General features: G+C 46.0%; 1 protein-coding gene across 1 annotated transcript; it reads left to right on the top strand.

Annotated features, from left to right (window-relative positions):
* Positions 1-1,037: 1,037 nt before the first annotated feature.
* LOC117658380 (major histocompatibility complex class I-related protein 1-like) lies at positions 1,038-25,207 on the top strand. The gene is made up of 9 exons (XM_034406512.3): positions 1,038-1,637; positions 2,659-2,790; positions 6,077-6,352; positions 8,519-8,794; positions 10,469-10,753; positions 13,848-13,937; positions 17,324-17,359; positions 21,380-21,411; positions 23,162-25,207. The coding sequence occupies exons 2-9, from the start codon at positions 2,718-2,720 to the stop codon at positions 23,165-23,167; spliced, it is 1,074 nt and encodes a 357-aa protein (XP_034262403.2). The 5' UTR covers positions 1,038-1,637; positions 2,659-2,717; the 3' UTR covers positions 23,168-25,207.
* The last annotated feature ends 1,212 nt before the right edge of the window (positions 25,208-26,419 follow it).

Genomic DNA, 26,419 nt, shown 5'->3' with positions numbered 1-26,419 from the left:
ACAGGCCTACAGGAAGTTTGGGAAGGCCAGAAATGGGCCCGTTTCCAGCCTCCAGAGGGCCTCCGGAGCCTGGGGAGGCCGTTTTCGTCCTCTCGGAGGCTCAAGGAAAGCCTCCGGAGCCCGTGGAGGGTAAAAACGCCCCCCCCCCCCATGGTGCAGGAGGTTGACTAGGTCATGCCCATCATGGCCACGCCCACTCAACAACTGGGCAGAGAATCCCTTGCTAAAATTTTTGAAGCCCACCCCTGCACGCAGCAGCTTGCGTGCCTGAACCCCAGTTTGACCCCACATGTCCACTGTCTGGTTAATGTGGATAAAAGAAGGAATCATACAGAGTCAGATACATGAACTCTAGGAAACCCTCTCTATTCACGTTATTATAAGATAGAAAAGTGCTTGTTGGAGATTACATTAAAAACAGCTAAACCCCATTAAGTGGTAATGTATCTTCTGATGAGACCTAGATGTCACAGAAGGACAGCCATATGGAAAACATCTGAGTGACCTCACTGTGAATGACACAAGGATATACATGTTACAAAGAGTTACTTAATCCAATAAATTTACCCAAGGACAGCAGTAAATTTCCCATTAGCAACTACAAGCACTTAAGGAAGGTTGTCTAAGCTAAGATAATCTTATAAACTAAAAATAATGGTTTACTAATGGTTTAGTAATTAGATGAACATATTATCAAATGTATGTTAACCATATAGGGAAAATCGGATGTATGTTGACTATATATGGAAAATGCATGATCTCACCGAATCCTGTCTTAGAAATGTATAAAAACAGTTGTATCAGAGCTCTTTCCTGGTTCAAAGTTTCAGGTACAAATCTGGCTCTGAACCTTGCGCAATAAAAACTGTCTGTGGCTGACCCAGGAATGTTTTTTGGTCCCTTCATTCCACAACATGGTGGCCCAGTACGATAGGACCTGCTTGGAGTTTCACACTTGAGCGTGGAGGAGTGCCACTTCTGGAAGATGCTACACACTCTTCACCAAGAGGTTTTTCTGTTGGGGAGGAGGGGCGCTGGACTACGTTTGAAAAGGCTGGCACTTAACTCTTCAAACCACGAAGCGCCAAATTTGTGTTTTGTCTGGATTCATTTCTGCCTTTGGCGCGGAGTTTAGCGGGTGGGCTACCATCTTTCTTTCTTTCTTTCTTTCTTTCTTTCTTTCTTTCTTTCTTTCTTTCTCTCTTTCTCTCTTTCTCTCTTTCTCTCTCTTTCTTCCTTCCTCTCTCTCTCTCTCTCTCCCCTCCCACTTCCTCCCCCCTTCTCTCTTTCCTTTCTTTCTTTCTTTCTTTCTTTCTTTCTTTCTTTCTTTCTTTCTTTCTTTCTTTCTTTCTTTCTTTCTCTCTCTCTCTCTCTCTCTCTCTCTCTCCCCTCCCACTTCCTCCCTCCTCCTCTCTTTCTTTCCTTTCTTTCCCTCCGATTTCAAGACGTACCAAGGACGCCTGAGCCTATCGCTGAGCTGGCACGATCAGCAACGGTTCAAGCCACAAAGCGCAGTTTGGTTTCGCTTTGCGTCAGGCTTGGATTCGTTTCCGCCTTTGGCGCAGGGTTTAGCTGGTGGGCTACCAGCGTCAGAAGTCGGCAAAAGTGAGAAGACAAGAAGCGGGAAGGGCTGGCAGGTGAGAAAGGGAATATATATATAGATATATATAGAGAGAGATTTAAAGAGCACCCGACTCCAATCCACTTTTATTTATCCAGGCCAGGGATCTCCAAACTTGGCAACTTTTGGGAGTTGACATCCACAAGTCTTAAAGTTACCAAGTTTGGAGACCCCCTGATCCAAGCAATCGGCTGCCTTTCGCGGGTGTTAAGAGACAATCCCCATCATCCCCAGACCAGAGGGAAATGGGGATTGTAGTCCCCCGCAAGGAACTCGGTTGGAATCAGATCACCCACCCGTGAAGGGGGCAGGAGGGTCTTCCTCTCGGGGCACCCGGAGGATTGAGCTGTCCTGCTCCGCAACAAACAAGGGAAATTCCCACGATGCCTCGCCCCCCCCCCAATCTAAGGGGCCGAGTCCTCCTCTCCGCGCTCGGGGCTTGGCAGATTTTTGGCCCCGAAGTCTCCTTTCGCTTCCTTTTTCTAGCTCTCTACGGGTCTCCCTTCCTTCTCTCCAAAGGGAGCCGACGCCCCCCCCCCGTCTCCCACTTTCACTTTCCAGGGCTCAGCCCCCTCCCCCACTTTCACTTTCCAGGGCTCAGCCCCCTCCCCCGCTTTCACTTTCCAGGGCTCAGCCCCCTCCCCCGCTTTCACTTTCCACGGCTCAGCCCCCTCCCCCATTTCACTTTCCAGGGCTCAGCCCCTTCCCCCGCTTTCACTTTCCAGGGCTCAGCCCCCTCCCCCGCTTTCACTTTCCAGGGCTCAGCCCCCTCCCCCGCTTTCACTTTCCAGGGCTCAGCCCCCTCCCCCGCTTTCACTTTCCAGGGCTCAGCCCCCTCCCCCGCTTTCACTTTCCAGGGCTCAGACCCCTCCCCCGCTTTCACTTTCCAGGGCTCAGCCCCCTCCCCCACTTTCACTTTCCAGGGCTCAGCCCCGTCCCCCGCTTTCATTTTCCAGGGCTCAGTCCCCTCCCCCACTTTCCCTTTCCAGGGCTCAGCCCCCTCCGGCGCTTTTTATAAACTTTCTCCTTGGCCGCAGCCTCGTCCCGATCCTTCGCCGCCAGCTGATGCGGGCTGCATTTCGCCGTCTGGATCCGGATGGGGCTCCCAGTAGCCCGGTTGGGGCTTCTGTCCGCGGCGGCCCTCCTGTTGCTGCGCGGAGGATGTGCAGGTGAGTGGGCTAAGGAGACCTGAGGCGGGCAGCTTGGTTTTCCTGTGGCAGCGAGTTCCAGAGGCTTCGCCCGGTTGGGTGGCTAGGTTCCATCCTATCCAGTGGTGGGTTTCAATTTTTTTACTAACAGTTCTGTGTGTGTGGCTTAGTGGGCGTGGCATGGATTGGTAATAATAATAATAATAATAATAATAATAATAATAATAATAATAATAATAATAATAATAATAATAATAATAATAATAATAATTTTATTTCTATACTGCCCTTCTCCCGAAGGACTCAGGGTGGTGTACAGCCTAATTAAACACAAAGACAAACAAAATTTAAAATTATTAAAATTATTAAATAATTAGCTCAATTATAAAACCCCCAAATTTAAAATCCCACATTTAAAACCAATTAAAATCTTTACATTGATAGCCCAGCCTGGCGGAACAACAAGGTTTTGAGAGCACAGCGAAATATACGCAGATCGGAGATCTTACGCATTTCTGGGGGCAGTTCATTCCAAAGGGCAGGGGCTCCCACAGAGAAGGCGTGATTTGGGCGTGGCAGGGGAAGGATACTGTAAAATCTCCATTCCCTCCCCAATCCAGGGGAAGGTTACTGCAAAATCCCCAGCTCCTCCCTATCAGCTGGGACTTGGGAGGCAGAGAATAGATGGGGGCGGGGCCTGTCAGAATTTTTACTCCCGGTTCTCCGAACTACTCAAAATTTCTGCTACCGGTTCTCCAGAACTGGTCAGAACCTGCTGAAACCCACCTCTGATCGTATCCTATCTGTCTGAAATAAGTATACGTTGTTAAACCCTTTGCAGGCTTTTGGCATGGTATTATACCTCCTGGGGTAGAACTGAAGGGGTACTAGAGGGCATGTAGTTTATCCTCCTTTCGGACCATCCCTGCAGGATATCTTTCCTGATATACCTCCGTAGGTAGCCAAGATTTTAGAGCAGGGAGTCTCCAAAGTGGTCAACTTTAAGACTTGTGGACTTCAACTCCCAGAATTCCTTAGCCGGCTATCCTTCCTTCCTTCCTTCCTTCCTTCCTTCCTTCCTTCCTTCCTTCCTTCCTTCCTTCCTTCCTTCCTTCCCTCTTCATTCTCCTTTCTCCTTCCTTCCCCTCTTTCCTTCTTTTTCCTCCTTTGCTCCCTTCCCATCTTCCCTTCTTTTTCTTTGTCTTTCCCTTTCTCCTTTCCTGTCCCTTCTTGTATGCTCAAATGCAAAAGGGGAAACATTCCTCCTTTTTTTTTTTTTTTTTTTAAATTCAATTTATATGCCGTCCTTCTCCGGAGACTCAGGGCAGCTTACAATGCGTTAAGCAATAGCCTTCATCCTTTTGTATATTTATACAAAGTCAGCTTATTGCCCCCACAAACTGGGTCCTCAATTTACCTACCTTAGAAAGGATGGAAGGCTGAATCAACCTTGAGCCTTGGAGAGATTTTGTTTTGTTTTTAGTTTGTTTTGATAGCACTCTGTCAGCAAAAATGGAACTCAAGGGGGGGTCACGCGTTGCTCCCCTGTGCCCCTTTTTCGGACACAACAGCTTCCTGCAGCCCTCTGCCAGAGAAAACGGAGCTGGGGAGACATGTATGCCCCCCCCTCCAAGCTCCGCTTTTGCTGACAAAGGCACTGTGGGCTGATCCTTTGCTGTTTCCAGGCCGGCCCCACGGACCAGATCTGACCCACGGGCCTTGAGTTTGACACCTCTGATCTATGTATGTCTGTCTGTCTGTCTGTCTGTCTGTCTGTCTGTCTGTCTGTCTGTCTGTCTCTCTCTCTCTATCTATCTATCTATCTATCTATCTATCTATCTATCTATCTAGCACTTAGACTTATATACTGCTACACAGTGCTTTACTGCTCTCTCTAAGCGGTTTACAGAGTCAGCGTATTGCCCCCAACAATCTGGGTCCTCATTTTACTGACCTCGAAAGGCTGGAAGGCTGAGTTAACCTTGAGCCTGGTGAGATTCGAACTGCCAAATTGCAGGCAGCCGGCAATCAGCAGAAGTAGCCTGCAGTACTGCATTCTAACTACTGCACCACCGCGGCCAGATCTGACCCACGGGCCTTGAGTTTGACACCTCTGATCTATGTCTGTCTGTCCATCTGCCTCTCTCTCTCTCTCTCTCTCTCTCTCTCTCTCTCTCTCTCTCTCTCTCTCTCTCTCTCTCTCTCTCTCTCACTTAGATTTATATACCGCTTCACAGTGCTTTACTGCTCTCTCTAAGCGGTTTACAGAGTCAGCGTATTGCCCCCAACAATCTGGGTCCTCATTTTACTGACCTCGAAAGGCTGGAAGGCTGAGTTAACCTTGAGCCTGGTGAGATTCGAACTGCCAAATTGCAGGCAGCCGGCAGGCAGCAGAAGTAGCCTGCAGTACTGCATTCTAACTACTGCACCACCGCGGCCAGATCTGACCCACGGGCCTTGAGTTTGACACCTCTGATCTATGTCTGTCTGTCTGTCTGTCTGTCTGTCTGTCTCTATCTATCTATCTATCTATCTATCTATCTATCTATCTATCTATCTCTTAGACTTATATACCGCTTCACAGTGCTTTACTGCCCTCTCTAAGCGGTTTACAGAGTCAGCGTATTGCCCCCAACAATCTGGGTCCTCATTTTACTGACCTCGGAAGGCTGGAAGGCTGAGTTAACCTTGAGCCTGGCGAGATTCGAACTGCCAAATTGCAGGCAGCCGGCAATCAGCAGAAGTAGCCTGCAGTACTGCATTCTAACTACTGCACCACCGCGGCCAGATCTGACCCACGGGCCTTGAGTTTGACACCTCTGATCTATGTCTGTCTGTCTGTCTGTCTGTCTGTCTGTCTGTCTGTCTGTCTCTATCTATCTATCTATCTATCTATCTATCTATCTATCTATCTATCTAGCACTTAGACTTATATACCGCTTCACAGTGCTTTACTGCTCTCTCTAAGCGGTTTACAGAGTCATTGCCCCCAACAATCTGGGTCCTCATTTTACTGACCTCGAAAGGCTGGAAGGCTGAGTTAACCTTGAGACTGGTGAGATTCGAACTGCCGAATTGCAGGCAGCCGGCAGGCAGCAGAAGTAGCCTGCAGTACTGCATTCTAACTACTGCACCACCGCTGTTCTTGTACTGAATAGTTGTAAGTTAAGGACTAGCTGTATTGAGGCTTTCTCGAAATAGGGAGCTGGTTCCAAATAAAAAAGGGCGGGGGCGGGGGGTTAAATGTGACACCTCTATCCCAAATTTCCTTTCTCTCCCTGCCCCCCCCCCCCGGTGCTCTTTTCAGGCTCCCATTCATTGCGCATTTTCTACACTCTGGTCATGGGCTCCAGCCAGGATGTGCCCCGCTACATTGTGGTGGCGTATGTGGACGACCAGCTCGCTGCACATTTTGACCCCCGCACAAGAAGGATGTTACCCCAAATGTCCTGGCTTCATAAAATGGAGGAGGAGGAGGACGACTCCCATTTCTGGGATCTGACATCACGGAGAGTCAGCACCACGGAGCGGCGGTTCAAAACTGACCTTGCCATCTTGCACAGCTACCACAACTCCAGCAGAGGTAAGACATTGGGCGGGGAGGGCTGGGAACTATGGATTTTGGCCTCCAGAGAGAACCATATCTCTTTAGGAAGAATCTGAACCAGTTAGAAAATGCTAGCAAAGAAAATGTGGTCTGTGGTTTTGGTGTGGGTTTTTTTTTTGCATCACGGACACTCGTGGCCCTATTCATGCAAGCACTCACAGCCCATTCACGCAAGCGTCCCCTTGAGCGTTGCGGGTGCTCACGGCCCCACTTCAGTGGTGAAATCTACTTACCTTCCCTATCATTATGGGAGTGACGGGGCGCTCCCATGTGACTCCTCTCCTGCGCGAGCTACATTGGCTCCCGGTGGACTTCCGGGTGCGCTTCAAGGTGTTGGTGATCACCTTTAAAGCGCTCCATGGCTTAGGGCCGGGGTACTTACGGGACCGCCTCCTGCCACCAATAGCCTCCCACCGGCCAGTTCGCTCCCACAGAGAGGGCCTCCTCAGGGTGCCGTCGGCCAGGCAATGTCGGCTGGCGACCCCCAGGGGGAGAGCCTTCTCTGTGGTAGCACCCACCCTCTGGAACAATCTACCCCCAGAGATACGAGTGATCCCAGACCTCCGGACTTTTCGTCGGGCTCTCAAAACCTATTTTTTTCAGTTAGCCGGGCTGTCCTGATTTTATGATTGGTTTTAAATAATTTTGATATGGTTTTAATTGGAATGTTTTAAATTAATGGGCCAAATTTATTTAATTATTTTAAATTTATTTTAACTTTTGTATATAAAATGTTTTATTTTTTGGCTGTTCACCGCCCTGAGTCCGAAAGGAGAAGGGCGGTATAGAAATTTGAATAAAGATAAGGATAAAGATAAAGATCAGTTCAGAAGTGCATGTACCCCGCGTGTCGCATGCGCACTTTGACCCTCAGAGCATGCACAAACCCTTCTGCACACGCACAGAGGGTAAACGACAGGTTACTTCCCGGTTAAAACCAGGAAGTAACAACGTCCAGGTGAGTGGGTGGAGTCTCGCGCTGCCACCACTACTGGTTCTCTGAACCACCACCCGCCGCCACTACCGGTTCTCCCGAACTGGTGCAAACCGGTAGCATTTCATCCGTGCCCCATTTGTGTGAGCATCATCACAACAGTGGTAAAATGTAAAATTTGTTACTACCAGTTCTGTGGGCATGGCTTGGTGGGGGATAATGTGACTGGGTGGGCATGGTAAACTTTTTTTTTTTTTAACTTTTAAAAGCATTTTTTCTTCGGCTGAAGAGGTTGTAGAAAAAATGCTTTTAAAAGGCTCTGACGATCCCAGCTGAGCTGCACTATCATAAGAGCCTTTTTTTTGGTTTACTTTTAAAAGCCTTTGTTGAAAAGTAAAAAAAAAAAGCCTCTGATGATCACACGACTCAGCTGGGCATGGGGGGGGCAAGGATTTCTGCTACTGGTTCTCCGAACCACCCATCGTCATCGCTACCGGATCGGGCGATCCGGTCTGAACCGGGAGCATTTCACCTCTGCGTCACACGCACTCTTAGCCTCACTTCCATGAGCAACTTGTGTTCATGCATGTGCATGTGTGTGCTTGCCCCTCCCATAAAACTATGCCTTCTTGCCCCTTCCTCCCACTCTCGGCCGCCAACCCAGAAAGGTTGGGGAACTCTGTTCTAAACAAAAAAAAAAGAGAAGGGGGTTCCTAGCTTGGAGATTCTCTCCAATTCTCTCCACCAGGCAAAGAGCCTGGTGGCGCAGCAGACTAATAGCCTGTTATTATCATTCAGCTGCCTGCAATTACTGCTAGTTCGAATCTCCCCAGGCTCAAGGTCAACTCAGCCTTCCATCCTTTCTAAGGTAGGTAAATTGAGGACCCAGTTTGTGGGGGCAATAAGATGACTTTGTATAAATATACAAAAGGATGAAGGCTATTGCTTAACGCACTGTAAGCCGCCCTGAGTCTCCGGAGAAGGGCGGCATATAAATCAAATTTAAAAAAAAAAAATGTTTGAGTTGGACCTGCCCATTGTGGCATGCAGCTGGATGTTTACCAAACTATCTCCTGACTCCTGCTGAATCGGTACATTTTCAACTACCCAAGTGGAAGAAGAAACCAAAAAGGAGGACAAGAATAGGGACAGTGAGCGGGTTCTCCTGGGAGTGTCATACTTCTGTTCTGTGTCCATCTTCTCGGCAGGGTTTCACAGCTGGCAGCGCGTGATCGGCTGCGATCTGAGCAAAGATGGCCACAAGGGCGGGGTTTACCAGTATGGCTACGATGGAGAGGACTTCATCAGCTTGGATCAGAAGACCCTCACCTGGACCGCGGTCGACGTCCGTGCTCAGGTGACCAAGAGAAGGTGGGAAGCGGAGCCTTTCATCGCCCAGAGCAGGAATAACTTTTTGGAGCACGAATGTATCCAGCTGCTTCAGAAGTGCATGGTGTATGGAAAGGAATCCCTGCTGAGGAAAGGTGAGGAAGGAAGGAGGGAGCCAAGGGTTGGTGATGTTATAGGAGAGTGCGGGATCTGTGATGCAAAGTCTCCATGCTACAGAAGTATCTAACACAGAAGTCTTCAAACTTGGCAGCTTTAAGACTTGTGGACTTCAACTCCCAGAATTCTCCAGCCAGCTATGCTGATTAGAGAATTCTGGGAGTTGAAGTCCACAAGTCTTAAAGCTGCCAAGTTTGAAGACCTCTGATCTAACAAAATGAAATTCAGTGTAGAGAAAAGTAAAGTCTTACACTTAGGCAAGAAAAACCAAAAGTATACATATAGACTGGGTGAAACCAGGCTTAATAGTAGTAACTGTGAGAGGGATCTTGGAGTCTTAGTGGACAACCACTTAAATATGAGATAACAGTGTGCGGCGGCAGCCAAAAAAGCCAATGCAATCCTAAATTTAGTTTAGTTTAGTTTACTTTATTGTCATTGCACCTCGTACAATGAAATTAAATGCCATCTTCAGTGTACATTATAATTATAAAAATAAAATACTTGTATTTTATTTTGTACTTTATAAAAATAAAATACTACCAGCTTTGGTTGCCACAATGTAAAAAAGATGTTGGGACTTTAGAAAAAGTGTAGAGAAGAGCAACCAAGATGATTAGGGAACTGGAGGCTAAAACATATGATGAACAGTTGCAGGAACTAGGTGTGGCTAGTCTAGTGAAGAGAAGGATCGGGGAGACATGATAGCAGTGCCACAGAGAGGAAAGGGCCAAGCTATTTTCCTAGATACTCAAAGGCCAGACAAGGAATAATGGATGGAAACTGATCAAGGAGAGATTCAACCTAGAAATAAAGAGAAATTTTCTGACAGTGAGAACAATAGCAATAGCACTTATATAGTGCTTTACAGCTCTCTCTAAGCGGTTTACAGAGTCAGCCTATTGCCCCCAACAATCTGGGTCCTCATTTTACCCACCTCAGAAGGATGGAAGGCTGAGTCAACCTTCAGCCTGGTGAAATTTAAACTGCCAAATTGCAGGCAGCCAGCAGTCATCAGAAATAGCCTGCAGTACTGCACTTTAACCACTGACTCATTCAACCCGTCAACCCATGGAACAGCTTGCCTTGGAAAGTTGTGGGAGCTTCATCACTGGAAGCTTTCAAGAAGGGACTGGACTGCCATTTGTCAGAAATGGTGTAGGGCAGTGATGGCTAACCTTTTTGCCATTGCATGCCGGGGGGCGGGGGCGGGGGAGGTTTACGTGCATGCGTGCCCACACCCATAATTTATGTGCCTCATGCATGCACACATGACCCCCTCCCCCCTCCCAGGAGGGTGGGGAAGGCTGTTTTCGCCCTCCCCAGACGCATAGAGAGGATCTGGAGCCAGGTGAGAAAGTAAAACGGGCCTTCCCCACCCCCCACAGGCCCTCCAGAGGCAGGAAACATTCTGTTTCCCTACTTCTGGTGAGCCCAAAAGGCCCAAAAATCAACAGGCTGGTGCGTGCATGCGCGCCAGAGCTGAGCTGACATGCCCACTGATATGGCTACACGTGCCATAGGTTCGCCATCACTGGTGTAGGGTCTCCTGCTTGGCCAGGGGTTGGAAGAGAGGATGTACAAGGTCCTTTCCAACTCTGTTAATCTGTTAAGTGCAGTCTTAAAATTCGACAGTGTTGTGTTCTCTACAGAGCCCCCATTGGTGATGGTAACTCGCAGGATCCAGTACAACAGTATGGAGACCCTCATCTGCCGAATCTACGGCTTTTATCCCAAAGAGGTGGATGCCACCTGGAGGAAGGATGGGGAAGTCTGGGAGCAGGACACCTTCCGGGGTGGTGTCCTTCCAAACTCAGATGGGACCTACCATGCCTGGCTGAGCATCGAGGTTGACCCGAAGGAGAGGGACCGCTATCGGTGCTATGTGGAGCATGCCGGGCTGCCAGAGCCTCTGATCGTGGCTTGGAAGGAGCCTGGTAAGAATAAGGGGGTGGGGGGGAACCAGTTGAACATGAGCAAAAGTGTCCGTGAAATCTCACATAGCTGTGATCATACAATCTAATGAACGTGGTGATGAAGTTCCCTCATTTACTGGGTTCACCCAATGCGTTGACCATAAATTTGGTCAAAGGTTGGATTTACTCAACATGGTAGGCCCTAAAGAGACCTGAACTAAGTTCAGATGAACCCTTGAACTAGTCCAGTGTGTTTGGCAACTCAGACCTTTGTGGAAATCTGAGCTGGTGGGTAAATTAAGGCCTTCTGAAAGAGGAGAAAATTTTAAGGGTGGTTGTGTAAAGTTTGGCTCCTATGGGAGGCCAGAAGAAAGAACGTGTGTGGATGTGTAGAGTCGGAGTGGGGTTATGGTATGGAAAATTATCTATCTATCTATCTATCTTCTATCTATCTATCTTCTATCTATCTATCTTCTATCTATCTATCTTCTATCTATCTATCTATCTTCTATCTATCTATCTATCTACTATCTATCTATCTACTATCTATCTATCTACTATCTATCTATCTATCTACTATCTATCTATCTACTATCTATCTATCTATCTACTATCTATCTATCTTCTATCTATCTTCTATCTATCTTCTATCTATCTTCTATCTATCTTCTATCTATCTTCTATCTATCATCTCTATCATCTCATCTCTATCATCTCATCTCTATCATCTCATCTCTATCATCTCTATCATCTCTATCTATCATCTCTATCATCTCTATCTATCATCTCTATCTATCTATCTATCTATCTATCTATCTATCTATCTATCTATCTATCTATCTATCTATCTTGTTAAGGATATTATTGAGTTACACCCGAAGTTGTGGCTTATAAAGCAGAGTACCGTTAAGAGTTTTACGCATGGAAACGTTTTGAGAGTAATTGCGAATAACATACAGACAAACTGGGTTTTAAAGTATTTTACTTTAAGGGAAAAGCAAAATCATAGTCCTTTAACAATCCAAGTCTTAGCCATATAAAGTGGAATATAAGATCAATCCAGGGATACACAATGTTCTTACCAGTTTGCAGAAAAATACAAGGAACACTCAGGAACAATATAAAAACAGTTCAATAAATATCAGAAAGCAGTAAATAACTAATCATGATCAAACAGTTGACCAGAGAGAGATCAAAAAGAGTAACAGCGTAGCAGCAGGTAAAATGGTGTAGTGTCCACACTAACCATAATTTAGCTCTCCTTAAATACATTGGCTACAGAGCTCAGCCAATCAGGATGCAGAATGACTCAGCACAGTTCTTAAAGCTACATAATACATTCACATAATACAAACATACAATGTTGGTTTATATATTTCCTGGCCAACCAATTAGGCAATAACCATTTCCTAACATATCTATCTATCTGTCTATCTATCTGTCTATCTGTCTGTCTATCTGTCTATCTATCTGTCTATCTATCTATCTATCTATCTATCTATCTATCTATCTATCTATCTATCTAACAATCACCCCAACGATGCCCTTGAAGTGATGTCCCGGTGCCTGGAGGCCGTACGGATCTGGATGGGGAGGAACAGGCTCAGGCTCAACCCATCCAAGACCGAGTGGCTGTGATTTCCGATGTCCCGATATAGTCAGTTGACGCCATCACTTACTATTGGGGGCGAATCATTGGCCCCCACGGAGAGGGCTCGCAACTTGGGCGTCCTCCTGGATTCACGGCTGTCTTTAGAAGAGCACTTGACGGCCGTGACCGGGAGGATTTTTCATCAGGTTCGCCTGATTCGCTAGTTGCGTCCCTTTCTGGATCGGGACTCATTACGCATGGTCACTCATGCCCTTGTCACCTCCCGCCTGGACTATTGCAACGCTCTCTACATGGGGCTCCCCTTGAGGAGCACCCGGAGGCTCCAACTGGCGCAGAGTGCGGCCGCGCGGGTGGTAATGGGAGCGACATGGCGTTCCCATGTAATACCCCTCCTGCGTGAGCTGCACTGGCTCCCGGTGGTCTTCCGGGTGCGCTTCAAGGTTTTGGTTACCACCTTTGGCTTAGGACCTGGGTACTTGCGGGACCGCCTACTACCACCAATAGCCTCCCACCGGCCGGTACGCTCCCATAGAGAGGGGCTCCTCCGGGTGCCGTCAGCCAAACAATGCCGACTGGCGGCCCCCAGGGGGAGAGCCTTCTCTGTGGGGGCACCTACTATCTGGAACGAGCTCCCCCCAGAGATACGGAGGATCCCGGATCTGCGCACCTTCCGCCGCGCCTTAAAGACCTTACTATTTCACCAGGCGGGCCTGGCCTAATTTTCTCCCTTTTATAAAAGATTTTTAATTTTTAAATATCTTTTAGTATTTTATACATTCAATTTTAAATTGGTTTTAAAAGTTTGGGGTTTTAAATTTGTCGGGGCCAAAATTATTTAATTTGATTTTATTCTACTTTTAAATTTTGTATGTATGTGTTTTATTGTTTGGCTGTGCACCGTCCTGAGTCCTTCGGGAGTAGGGCGGTATAGAAATCAAATCAAATCAAATAAATAAATAAATAAAATAAAATAAATAATTGTGTGTCAAAATCTTAGCGTTGGAAGGTTCCCATGAGGTCATCCAGTCCACCTCTGCTCAGTGCAGAGTTAAAACATCTCAGAAAAATGGCTATTTCGCTCCTCCTTCAACAAATCAATTATCACCCTGGATCAGAGGTTCTGTCCCTGCTATTAGGAATATTTTAGAGCAGGGGTCCCCAATCCCTGGGCCGCAGTCCAGTACCAGGCTGTGGCCTGGTCAGAACCGAGCACGGAAGTAGCGGGTGAGCACAGATGCATCCACAGCTCCATTTGAGCAAGTGGTGGGGCGCATATGCCCACCACTTGTATAAATGGAGCTGCATTCACCTGCCTCTCGTGGAGAACCACCCCCTCTCCCCCCCCACCATCAGTCCACAAAGCGAGAAAGTTTGGGACCACTGTTTTAGAGCACCATGGCTCAGTTAACTCAGTCTTCGCTGCCCTCTTGCTAAGACTGAGAAATTAGAGGGAAGAAAAATCTCAAGGACACTTCTAGTCATTTTATCCTTTTTCTAACACAGCCTTTGTCTCCAACATGGGACTCGTGGCCGGAGTCGTCGGGGGTGTGGTGACCACAGTCTTCATTGCTGTTGGAGTGAGTCTCTACGTCAGTAAGTATCTCTTGGGTGGGCACAAGGTGCATCATTCTGTTCTGCCCCAGCTACGGACCCCAAAGAACACAGCACACACAAAGTCCATACAAACTTTAATTTACTAATTAAAGACTCCTTAGTAATGAGCTTTCTTAGTAGTTGTTCGAACACAAGTACAATAAATCAGTCTTTTCTGAACAAGGGCTGTTAATTTAACTTCATTAACAGCCGACAAGAATTCAAAGAATAATAACTCAGTTCTGAGGCACAGTATTTCAGATAAGCATAATCTTACTGTGGTTGGCAGAATGCCCTGAAGCAATTTGCAGGAAAACTGATAAGAGAGAAACAAGAGCCAAATCAAACGTTTCCTGGAATCAAGACGTGAAGGAATTTGAACAAAGTTGTTTCCTGTAAATTGCATCAGTCATTGTCCTTCCTTAAATAGGCTAGGGGGGTGGCCAATTAATCCCAAACCTTACTCTCGAGGAGACCTCCTTCCTGCCTTTTCGCAGCTCTGCGCACTTGTGCATCAAGAAGAGGCTCCTCCTCTTCTTCCTCTTCACTTATGGGAGCTTCTGGAGGTTCTGAAGGCCCTGGCTGAATCCCCGCCTCTGGCACCACATCATCTCCAACCTTTTCATTGTCCGACTCGAGTGCCAACTGCACAGGCTGTTGGCACAGCACCACACCAGCCTCCTCGCTGTTGGAATCAGCTAGTAACTGCACAGGCCGCTAATGGGCCACAACACATTCACAAAACATGTAGGAGGTGCTGCCAACCTCCAGCCCCAAACCTGATATTTCCCACAAGCTTTCTGATCAAGTTCCCTCTGAACATGGCCTCCTGAAGATCCTGGAGACGTGGTCTACATAATACCCTAAGGTAGTGTTCCTCAACCTGGTCAATTTGAAGAAATGTAGACTTCAACTCCCAAAATTCCACAGCCAGGGAGTTGAAGTCCACACATCTTCAAATTGAGCAGGTTGAGAAACACTGCTCTGAGTCATAATGTTGAGGTTGATTTGCTTTTGGACACCTGGTCTACACAATATCCTATGTAATATCCTAAGATTGTGCTTGTCAACCTTGGCAGTTTGAACATTGTTGAACTTTAACTCTAGAATCCCCCATCTGACATGCTGCCAATCCATTCCCCCCGAATCTGGCATTTTCCACAAGCTTCCCAAACACAGCCTCCAAATCTCCTGAAAGTCCTGGAGAACTGGTCCATATGATACCCTAAAGTAGTACAACTCTTGGTGCAGAGCCTTGGTGGTGCAGCGGACTAAGTGCTGTTATGTAGCACTTAGCCGCCAACTGCCTGCAATTAGTGCGAGTTCAAATCTCACCAGGCTCAAGGTTGACTCAGCCTTCCATCCTTCCGAGGTAGGTAAATTGAGGACCCGGATTGTGGGGGCAATAAGCTGACTTTGTAGAAACACCGCTTATGGGGGGCCACCGCTTATTTACGAGACCATCTTCTGCCACCGATAACCTCCCACCGGCCAATCCGCTCCCACAGAGAGGGTCTCCTCAGGGTGCCGTCGGCCAAGCAATGTCGACTGACGACCCCCAGGGGGAGAGCCTTCTCTGTGGGGGCACCCGCCCTCTGGAACGAGCTACCCCCAGGAATACGACTGATCCCGGACCTCCGTACTTTCCGTCGAGCTTTGAAAACCTTCCTATTTCAGCAAACCGGGCTGGCTTAAAATTTTAATGGGTTATTTTATGGGCAATTTTGGGAAGCCAATTTGATTTAATTCTGTTTTAATTCATCTTAATTTTTATATTGTATGTATTTTAATCTTGGCTGTTCACCGCCCTGAGTCCTTCGGGAGAAGGGCGGTATACAAATTTAATAAACCTAAACCTAAAAGCCCTAATAAGCAGGTATATACAAAAGAATGAAGGCTATTGTTATAAGTGCATTGTAAGCCGCCCTGAGTCTTCGGAGGAGGGCGGCATATAAATTGAACAAATAAATAAATAAATAAATAAACTCTATATAAAGCGTTAGTAAAACCATACCTAGAATACTGCATCCAGTTTTGGTCGCACTATAAAAAAGATGTTGAGACTCTAGAAAGCCTCCAGAGCAGTACAACCAAGATGATTAGGGGACTGGAGGCTAAAACATATTTATTTATTTTATTAGTTCAATAATATTCTTCAATATGAAGAACGGTTGCAGGAACTGGGCATGGCTAGTCTACTGAAGAGAAGGACTAGAGGAGATATGTTAGCACTGTTCCAATATCTCAGGGGCTGCCACAGAGAAAATGGGGGTCAAGCTACTTTCCAAAGCACCTGAAGGCCAGACAAGGAATAACGGATGGAAACTGAACAAGGAGAGATTCAACCTAGAAATGAGGAGAACTTTTCTGAGAGTGAGAACAATCAACCAATGGATCAGAAGTTGCCTTCAGAAGTTGTGGGAGCTTCATCACTGGAGGCTTTCAAGAAGAGATTGGACTGTCATTTGTCAGAAATGGTGTGAGGTCTCCTGCTTGGGCAGGGGGTGGACTAGATGACCTACAGTAAAAGCTCCCTTCCAACTCTGTATCTGAAACCTTGGCATTTGAAGATGCATGGACGTCTGGCTGGGGAATTCTGGGAGTTGAAGTCCATGCGCCTTCAAGCCGGCAAGGTTCTAAAACACCCTCTTAAGCGGTAATATTTAGGCTGATTTGTTTTTGAGGATGGTGACTGAACGTGGTCGCTTTGATTTGGGCTCTGGAAACTCCTCTGCCTAACTGGTAGCAGCACTGAGCTGAACTTGGCAGACTTTAAGAAACAAGCCAGAGCTCATCTTGTTTAGTGCTGGGATGGGAGACCACTAAGAAATCCAGGGGCTATAAACTGAATTTGGGATGTCTAAGAATTAATGAACATTGATCCTGCTTAGCTTTTTTTTTTTTTTTTTAATTTGATTTATATGCCGCCCTTCTCCGGAGACTCAGGGCGGCTTACAGTGTGTTAAGCAATAGCCTTCATTCTTTTGTATATTTTATACAAAGTCATCTTATTGCCCCCACAAACTGGATCCTCATTTCACCTACCTTAGAAAGGATGGAAGGCTGAGTCAACCTTGAGCCTTGGAGAGATTCGAACCAGCAGAAATTGCAGGCAGCTGTGTTAATAACAGGGTGCACTAAACCCCTGTACTATCAAGGCTTCTTTAAACCTGCCAAGGTTAGCTAATGACATGCTCACACCCCAGCATTTGGGGGCAATTCGCGTCTTCCAGGAGGGTTTTCCGACTTCCCAGCCCAGCTCTGGGAAGTTTCTGATGCTGCAGGAATGAAGGTCTGAACTTCTGAACTTCTACCAAAGGCCGAGGGGAAATTGAGGGCTCCCTAAGTGGGAACATAATTTCTGACTTCTTGATTCTGTTTTGCAGAAAAATGTGGCAGAAGCCCATACAGAACAGCATCAGGTGAGTGACCTTGAAATGTAATTTTGGTACAGGTTGCCTTTGGGATGGAAGGGGGAACGATCCCGATTAGCCCAAATGAAACTGTGGCAGGTTAACAGCTTCCCTGCCATGAGAAATACAAGTAGTCCTCGAATTACAATCACAACTGGGTGTCATCACCAGGACGCTGATGACACCCAGCTGTACATCTCCACCCCGGACCACCCCAACGATGCCCTTGAAGTGATGTCCCGGTGTCTGGAGGCCGTGCGGATCTGGATGGGGAGGAACAGGCTCAGGCTCAACCCATCCAAGACCGAGTGGCTGTGGTTTCCGACGTCCCGATATAGTCAGTTGATGCCATCGCTGACTATTGGGGGCGAATCGCTGGCCCCCACAGAGAGGGCTCGCAACTTGGGTGTCCTCCTGGATTCACGGCTGTCTTTAGAAGAGCACTTGACGGCCGTGACCGGGAGGATTTTTCATCAGGTTTGCCTGATTCACCAGTTGCGTCCTTTTCTGGATTGGGACTCGTTACGCACGGTCACTCATGCCCTCGTCACTTCCCGCCTGGACTACTGCAACGCTCTCTACATGGGGCTCCCCTTGAGGAGCACCCGGAGGCTCCAACTGGCGCAGAGTGCAGCTGCGCAGGTGGTTATGGGAGCAACATGGCGCTCCCGTGTGACACCTCTCCTGCACGAGCTGCACTGGCTCCCGGTGGTCTTTGGGTGCGCTTCAAGGTTTTGGTCACCACCTTTAGAGCGCTCCATGGCTTAGGACCTGGTTATTTACGGGACCACCTACTACCACAAGCAGCCTCCCACCGGCCGGTACGCTCTCATAGAGAGGGGCTCCTCCGGGTGCCGTCAGCTAAACAATGTCGACTGGCAGCCCCCAGGGGGAGAGCCTTCTCTGTGGGGGCACCCACTATCTGGAACGAGCTCCCCCCAGAGATACGGAGGATCCCGGATCTGCGCACTTTCCGCCGTGCTCTTAAGACTCTCCTATTCCAGCAAGCCGGCCTGGCCTAGTTTTCTCCCCTGTTTTAAAATTCTTTTAAATCAAAATTTTAATCTGTTTTAAATTATTGGGATTTTTAATTGTCCCGGGCTAAATTATTTAATCTGGTTTTAATTATGTCTTTTAACTTTTGTATCTATGTATTTTATTTTGTGCCTGTTCACCGCCCTGAGTCCTTCGGGAGTAGGGCGGTATATAAATCTAATAAAACAAACAAAAGAAAACGAACAATTGAGCCCAAATTTTATGCTGCTAAGTGAGAAATTTGCTAAGGGCCCCATTTTTACGACGTTTCTTGCCACAGTCGTTAAAGTGAAATCACCACAGTTGTTAACTTAGTACATGCTTGTTAAGAGAACCTGGCTTCCCCTTTGACTTTGCTTGTCAGAAGGTCGCAAAAGAGGATCACTGCAACCGTCATAAATGTGAGTCAGTTGTCAAGCACCCAAATGTAAGTCGTGTGATGTTGGGGATTCTGCAATGGTCATAAGTGTGAAAAAAAATGGTCATAATCATCTATCCCTATTGTTGTATGTGCACTGAGAGCTTATCCACCGGAGACAAATTCCTTGTGTGTCTAATCACACGTGGCCAATAAAGATTTCTAATTCTAATAAGTCATTGTTTTTAGTGCCGCTGTAACTTTGAATGGTCACTAAATGAAACGTTGTAAGTCAAGGACCACCTGTATAGGATCCTGCTACATACAGGTAGTCTTCAACCTACAACCCTTCATTTAGTGACCGTTAGAAGTTATGACGGCATCAAAAAACATGACTGATGACTATTTTTCACATTTAAAACCCGTTGCAGTATCTCCCTGGCCATAGGATCAAAATTTGGATACTTAGCTATTGTCTTGTATTTATGACGGTTGCCTGGTCCTGGGGTCATGTGATCTCCTTTTGCAAAACTCACTTAACAACTGTGTTGCTTAGCATCGGAAATTTGGGGCTTAATCGTGGTCGTAAATCAAGGATTACCTGTAGAAGTACGTATGTATGTATGTATGTATGTATGTATGTATGTATGTATTTATTTATTTATTTATTTATTTATTTATTTATTTATTTATTTATTTGTTCGATTTATATGCCGCCCTTCTCCAGAGACTCAGGGCGGCTTACAATGCATTAAGCAATAGCCTTCATACTTTTGTATATAACTGCTTAGTAGGGCTTTCGGCCCCCCCAAGCGGTGTTCTTTTTTATACAAAGTCAGTTTATTGTCCCCACAATCTGGGTCCTCATTTTACCTATCTCGGAAGGATGGAAGGCTGAGTCAACCTTAATATTGATTAATAACCTTAATCAATATTGACTGATTGATTAGTTAGAATTTCTGAACTGCCCAGTATTCAAATCTCTCTGGGCAATTCACAATAAAACACACAAAGAAAAATCGAGTGAAACATATAGAGGCTGTAGCAAACGTTGTGGCCATCAGCCAACCACAATATGTTTTATTATTAGTTTTTTTTCCAGCCTTGATCCAGAGACTAACCTCTAGAGATAGAAAAATGGCAATAAATGAAGCTAATTGTTGGCTGGCCATAATAATCCCCCTGAAACTTTGCATAAGAGTTTGTTTGGGGAAAACAGAGGAAAATGGTGCTGGGGAAGAGTAACTTGTGGGAAAGGGGCCAACATGAGCAAAACGACAACCAGGGTTATTTTTTTGCAGGAGAACACACACACATCTGAGGCAGGGGTGAAATGCTCCCAGTTTGGACCGGATCGCCCGATCCAGTAGCGATGGCGGGTGGTGGTTCGGAGAACCGGTAGCAAAAATCCCTGCAACCCCTCCCCCCCCACCATGCCCAGCTGAGCCGCACGATCATGAGGCTTTTTTTTTTTTTTACTTTTAAAAGCAGTTTTTTTACAACCTCTTCCGACGAAAAAATGCTTTTAAAAGTAAAAAAAAAAAGCCTCTGATAATAATAATAATAATAATAATTTTATTTCTATACCGCCCTTCTCCCGAAGGACTCAGGGCGGTGTACAGCCTATTTAAAAACACAGACAAAACAACAATATAAAATTTAAAATAATTAAATAAAGTGGCTCAAATTTAAAACCCCAATAAATTTAAATACCCCAATTTAAAACTATTGTGTTGATAGTCCAGCCTGGCGGAACAACAGGGTCTTCAATGCGCAGCGAAACATCCGGAGGTCGGAGATCTTACGAATTTCCGGGGGCAGTTCGTGATGATTGCGCGGCTCAGCTGGGATCGTCAGAGGCTTTTCAAAGCATTTTTTTCTGCAACCTCTTGGCCGAAGAGGTGGTAAAAAAAAATGCTTTGAAAAGTCTCTGACGATCCCAGCTGAGTTGCCTGATCGGCAGAGAGGTATTTTTTAAAAAGCCTCCCTGATGATCCCAGCTGAGTTGCCTGATCGGCAGAGGCTTTTCAAAGCATTAGAAAAAATGCTTTGAAAAGTTTTTCTTTTATAAAAAAAGTTGGCCATGCCCACCCAGTCACATGACCCCCCTCCAAGCCACGCCCACAGAACCGGTAGTAACAAATTTTACATTTCACCCCTGGTCTGAGGTATTTTTATAGGGAACGATAGGGGCCATCATCTTTGCTTTCCTGCTATATTTTAGATAAATTACTATCGAGGCTTGGCTGTATTTGATTGCATTGGCTTTTTTTTTTTTTTTAATGATGTCCATCACATTCCATGCCGAACAGATTTTGGAAAAACCCTGTTCTGGATCAGGGGTCTCCAAACTTGGCGACTTGAAGTCTTGTGGACTTCAACTCCCAGAATTCCCCAGCCAACATGAGAGTTGAAGGTCATAAGTCTTAAAAGTGGCCCAATTTGGAGATCTCCATTCTATATGGTGGTTGACATGAGATGACAGATAGCAAGAAGAAACCCTTTTATGTTTTTAAAACGTGTACATGTGGGAGACGCCCAGGAGTTTGCGTTTCGTGTATGTGATCTATTGTTTGACTAAAAGGGACATGCTGTTTTCCTCCAAAATCTTGATTTTTCTCATCTCTTTGTTACAGCCAGCAGACAGGATTTTGAAAGTCCTCCAGTGGTAAGTAGGGGATGTAGATCTGTAGGTTCACATTTCTTTATCAGGGGCAGGAATAGAATGTTCTACAAGAAAAATATTTGTTTATTATTTATCAAATTTATATAGCAGCCCATCTCACTGAGAACAAACCCTGGGTGGTACTTATATCAACTGGCCTGATCCGCCAGTTGCAGCCCTTTCTGGATCGTGACGCCTTGCGCACAGTCACTCACGCCCTTGTTACCTCCCGACTGGACTACTGCAATGCTCTCTACATGGGGCTCCCCTTGAAAAGCACCCGGAGGCTCCAACTGGTCCAGAATGCGGCCGTGCGGGTGGTTATGGGCGCAACTCGTTGTGCCCACGTGACACCCCTCCTGCATGAGCTGCACTGGCTCCCAGTGGTCTTCTGGGTGCGATTCAAGGTGTTGGGTACCACCTTTAAAGCGCTCCATGGCATTGGACCTGGATACCTTCGAGACCGTCTTCTGCCACCAGTAGCCTCCCACCGGCCAGTCCGCTCCCACAGAGAGGGTCTCCTCAGGGTGCCATCGGCCAAATTATGCCAGCTGGCGACACCCAGGGGGAGGGCCTTCTCTGTGGGAGCCCCAGCCCTTTGGAATGAACTGCCCCCAGAAATTCGTAAAATCTCTGATCTCCGTGTATTTCGCTGTGCCCTCAAAACCTTGTTGTTCCGCCAGGCTGGGCTATCAAGATAAAGATTTTAATTGGGTTTTTAAAAATGGGATTTCAAATTTGGGGTTTTAAATTGAGCCTATCATTTAATAATTTTAATTATTTTTAAATTTTGTCTGTCTTTGTGCTTTTAATCAGGCTGTACACCGCCCTGAATCCTTCGGGAGAAGGGCGGTATAGAAATTAAATAAATAAATAAATAAATAAATAAATAAATAAATAAATAAAATATTTTTTAAAAAAAATCAAAATGTTTAATGTAGCCATCTCTGCTAGCTGCATCAACTTTTGTAGCCATTCATCCATGGGGGGAATCAAAATGTCCTTCCATTTTTGTGCCGTCAAGATCAGAGTTCCAAATTTTTCCCCCAAGTCTTTTTCCATTAAGCTGCCCCTCCCCCCAGTGGTGAAATCTAAAATTTCTTACTACCGGTTCTGTGGGCGTGGCTTGGGGTAATGTGACTGGGTGGGCGTGGCCATTTTTTTTTTTTTACTTTGAAAAACATTTCGGTGAAGAGGTTGTTAAAAAAATGCTTTCAAAAGGCTCTGACGATCCAAGCTGAGTTGCCTGATAGGCAGAGGCTTTTTTTCTTTTAAATGCCTCTGACGATCAGGCAACTCAGCTTGGATCGTCAGAGGCATTTAAAAGAAAAAAGGGTTTTTTTTCTTTTAAAAGCCTTTGACGATCCCAGCTGAGCCGCGTGATCATCAGCGGCTTTTTTTTTACTTTTAAAAGCATTTTTTCAGCCGAAGAGGTTGTAGAAAAAATGCTTTTAAAAGTAAAAAAAAAAGCCTCTGATGATTGTGCGGCTCAGCTGGGCATGGGGGGGAGGGGCAGGTATTTTTGCTACCAGTTCTCTGAACCACCTGCCTCCATCGCTACCAGATCGGGCGATCCGGTCCGAACCGGGAGCATTTCACCCCTTTCCCCCCCCCCAAAGTTTCTGGTTTTATCTTTCTATTCACTTTAAGAATTTTCTGTATTAGAATCAGAATCCTACATTCTTGTTATTACTTAGGTGATTGTGTTGTGCTATTGTTATTCATTGTTTTAATCCTTTCTTTTTTCCCACAGAATTGAAGTGTGCATCACTTTGAATCATCTGTACTTAAAGCAGCTTATAAGTCTAAGACTAAGTAGAAGATAGACGGACCAAGGGACCGGCTGACTGAACAAGCCCTGGGAATTTACTAGTTTACTTTCTACAAGGACTATTTGATGTTTTAACATCATACACTGTTTTTTCCTCCTCTTCCTTTTACGAAACCCACTTGGCAGATAAAACCAGAGCAAAGGAGATTTCCATAGAGGATCTGCTGTGAATCCCTGGTGCTCCTCAAGGATCTGGTGCATAGCTCGAGGAAAAAAAAACCCATCAGGAAGCGTTCAAGCTGTTTACACATTTATTTTGAGTACTGTTGGCCGTTTTCTGAGGTCTCACAATTCGAAGAACTATCAAGTACCAATTAAGGGGAACATTTGTAGCTTGGGGTTAAAATGAAATCATCAGGCTAGTCCAGGGGTCGGCAACCTTAAACACTCAAAGAGCCACAAAGGTCCTAACCGGAAGCCCCCCGTTGAATGCTGGAGCCAGCCAGAAGTCCAGTTCCCCCACCATAGAATCTCCTTCTAGCGCGGTGTCCTTTTTCCTCTGCTGACCGGAAGTCCGATTCCCTCACCATAGAGTCTCCTGGTGCGGCGTCCTTTTTCCTCTGCCAACTGCAAGTCCAGTTCCTGCACCATAGAGTCTCCTCCTAGCGCGGCATCCTTTTTCCTCTATTGACCGGAAGTCCGGTTCCCCCACCATAGAGTCTCCTCCTAGCATGGCATCGCTTTTCCTCTACCTGTCCTAACCAAAAAGCCCTATCAATTGTGCAGCCGACTGACGACAGGGAGCCGCAGCAGAGGGATGAAAGAGCCACATGCGGCTCCAGAGCCGCAGGTTGCTGACCCCTCGGCTAGTCTGATTAAGTTAGAATAGTACTGAGGGTGTTACCTAGTTTGGGTAATGAAATGTCTGTAAGAAAACAACCAAGTTCAAGAGCACCAAGGACGCCTCAGCTATAAAATAGCATAACAGAATGATTTTAAATTAATGCTGAGTTGCACAGGAACAAAGGAGGGCGAAGAGAGCCATTATGGCTAAACTCTTGGCCTGGGAGCAGGAAGATCCAAGATCTAGTCATCCCTTAGCCATGGAAGATTTTTGGGAGACCCTCTTGCTCAAGTGTAAGACTGTGAGCTCTAGTCCTGTCTTGGGCCTGAAGTTAGCTGCGTGACATTGGGCCGATCATCCTCTTACAACCCCAGGAAGCAGGCAAGGGCAAACCCTTTTGCAATCACCTCAAAAGAAAATAGATACAGAATAACAGAGTTGGAAGGGACCTTGGAGGTCATCTAGTCCAACCCCCTGCCCAAGCAGGAGACCCTGTACTATTTCTGACAAGTGGCTGTCCAGCCTCTTCTTGAAAGCCTCCCGTGGTATTATCTGTACTAATTTAACCAATCATAAAACCAGAACACTGAACTTTTAAAATGAATAATAAGGGTGGGAGAGGAATGGCCCCTCTTTATGCAGAATGTTGTTTTGACTCCTGAATTAAACCAATAGTCAGAGTTAATACTCTCTGAACTGAATTGCAGCTAACATGCTGCGTTCAGATGTATCGGTTCAGCTTCTATAATCTGAATTCACACAGTACACTGAATTGTCAGCTAGCCAAGTGGACTGGTTTAACACACACAAATTTAGCAGGCCAATGAATGAGGACACTGGAATTATAACTGAATTGGTTAAACGTGTCACCGAATGTAAGACCGGAGGGAATTTATAGGTCATCTACTCAACACCTCTCCCTGATATTCGTACAAACATCACTACTATGTTTGGTATGCATTCATCAAGCTCAATACTCTGATGCTCCTTAGATAAATTGGGATTAGAGTTCCCAATGAGCATCATTCTAGGATTAGGAAGGTTGACCTAATCTATTATTTATATTTTTGTATTTTGGTTATTTTAAATTAGCTACTTTTTTTTTTACAGTATTATGCTTTAAAAGGCTTGTATGCTTGGATGAAGTTATCCATAAATTTAATAAATATCTGACTTGTCTTTACATCATCGGCATCAACACTTACTGATGAAGAAGGAAACGGCCATTATTTGTAAAATGCCCAGAGTCGTTTAGTGAGATGGGTGGTATATAAGTGTGATGGAATAAATAAATCAGGAACTGTGAGTTGTGATTCAGGGCTACGCTATGTTTGAGTGGATGGGAAATATACATATATATATATAGTTTAAAAAATTACAAATTTACAAATTATTTAATTTTGAAATTGAATCAAAATCATTTAATTTTGAATTTGCTTGCAAAACATGTTGATGTTGTGTTGAGCCCAAGGCCAAACGGATGTCTTGTGGGTTAGTGTGTTGAGGAAAGGCAATGTTTGCATTACTACTGAAAAAAAGCGCACGTTCTGGTTTGCACACAACCCTGGATTGTGCACAAGGCCTGATCAGGATGTGACTGGAAAGTTTGCCTGACAACAGATTCTATTAGCATCTTCTTCCAGAATTTTTCATGGGAAGGGAAAGAATGCAAGGTACGCAAATGTTTTTTCCTTGCGAAGAAATGTCAGGGTTCAGCTGCTTCTTCCTGCTTTGGCCTTCTTAGGAACTGAATAGAAAATGAAATTAAATGAGTAGAATTAAAATAGGACTAGAGTAGGAATAGAACGGAACGGAACAGAACCAGAGTTGGAAGGACCCTTGGAGGTCTTCTAGTCCAATTCCAATGTCAAGCAGAAGACCCTATACCTGTAATGGTGAACCTATGGCACGTGTGCCACACGTAGCACGTGGAGCCCTCTCTGGGCAAGCAAGCTGTCGCCCAGCTCAGCTCCACTGCCCATGTGCGCGCGTCTCCTGTTGGCCATCTGATTTTCGAGTCTGGCGCTTCCCCCAGCGCCAAAACGGGCCACGGGGGTGTGGTGCCCCCCCACCCCGTGGCCCGTTTTTGGTCCCAGGAGGTTTCTACGAAATCCTACGAAGAAGTAAGAAAATAGATATTGTACCTTTACAGCAGTGGGTCTCAACCTTCCTAATGCCGCGACTCTTTAATACAGTTCCTCATGTTGTGGTGACCCCCCAACCATAAAATTATTCCTAAAACCATTGAAAATATGTGTTTTCCGATGGTCTTAGGCGACCCCTGTGAAAGGGTTGTTCGACCCCCAAAGGGGTCCCGACCCACAGGGAGAACCACTGCTTTACAGGGCTGAGAACCACTGCTTTACAGGGAGGATACATTAGATGCGGGTGTGGCT

Source organism: Pantherophis guttatus, chromosome 2 (assembly GCF_059756535.1).
Source record: "Pantherophis guttatus breed Tessera chromosome 2, ASM5975653v1, whole genome shotgun sequence".
Classification (NCBI taxonomy): domain Eukaryota; kingdom Metazoa; phylum Chordata; class Lepidosauria; order Squamata; family Colubridae; genus Pantherophis; species Pantherophis guttatus.
The sequence above is the reverse complement of the archived record's forward strand: the minus strand, read 5'-3'. Positions and strand labels throughout refer to the sequence as shown.

Bases quoted from the DNA above. Each gene is read 5' to 3' on its own strand.
- LOC117658380 (XM_034406512.3), top strand. From the start codon at position 2,718: ATGGGGCTCCCAGTAGCCCGGTTGGGGCTTCTGTCCGCGGCGGCCCTC. The intron at 2,791-6,076 runs GTGAGTGGGCTA...TGCTCTTTTCAG, and splicing joins GCTGCGCGGAGGATGTGCAG to GCTCCCATTCATTGCGCATT. The intron at 8,795-10,468 runs GTGAGGAAGGAA...TGTTCTCTACAG, and splicing joins GGAATCCCTGCTGAGGAAAG to AGCCCCCATTGGTGATGGTA.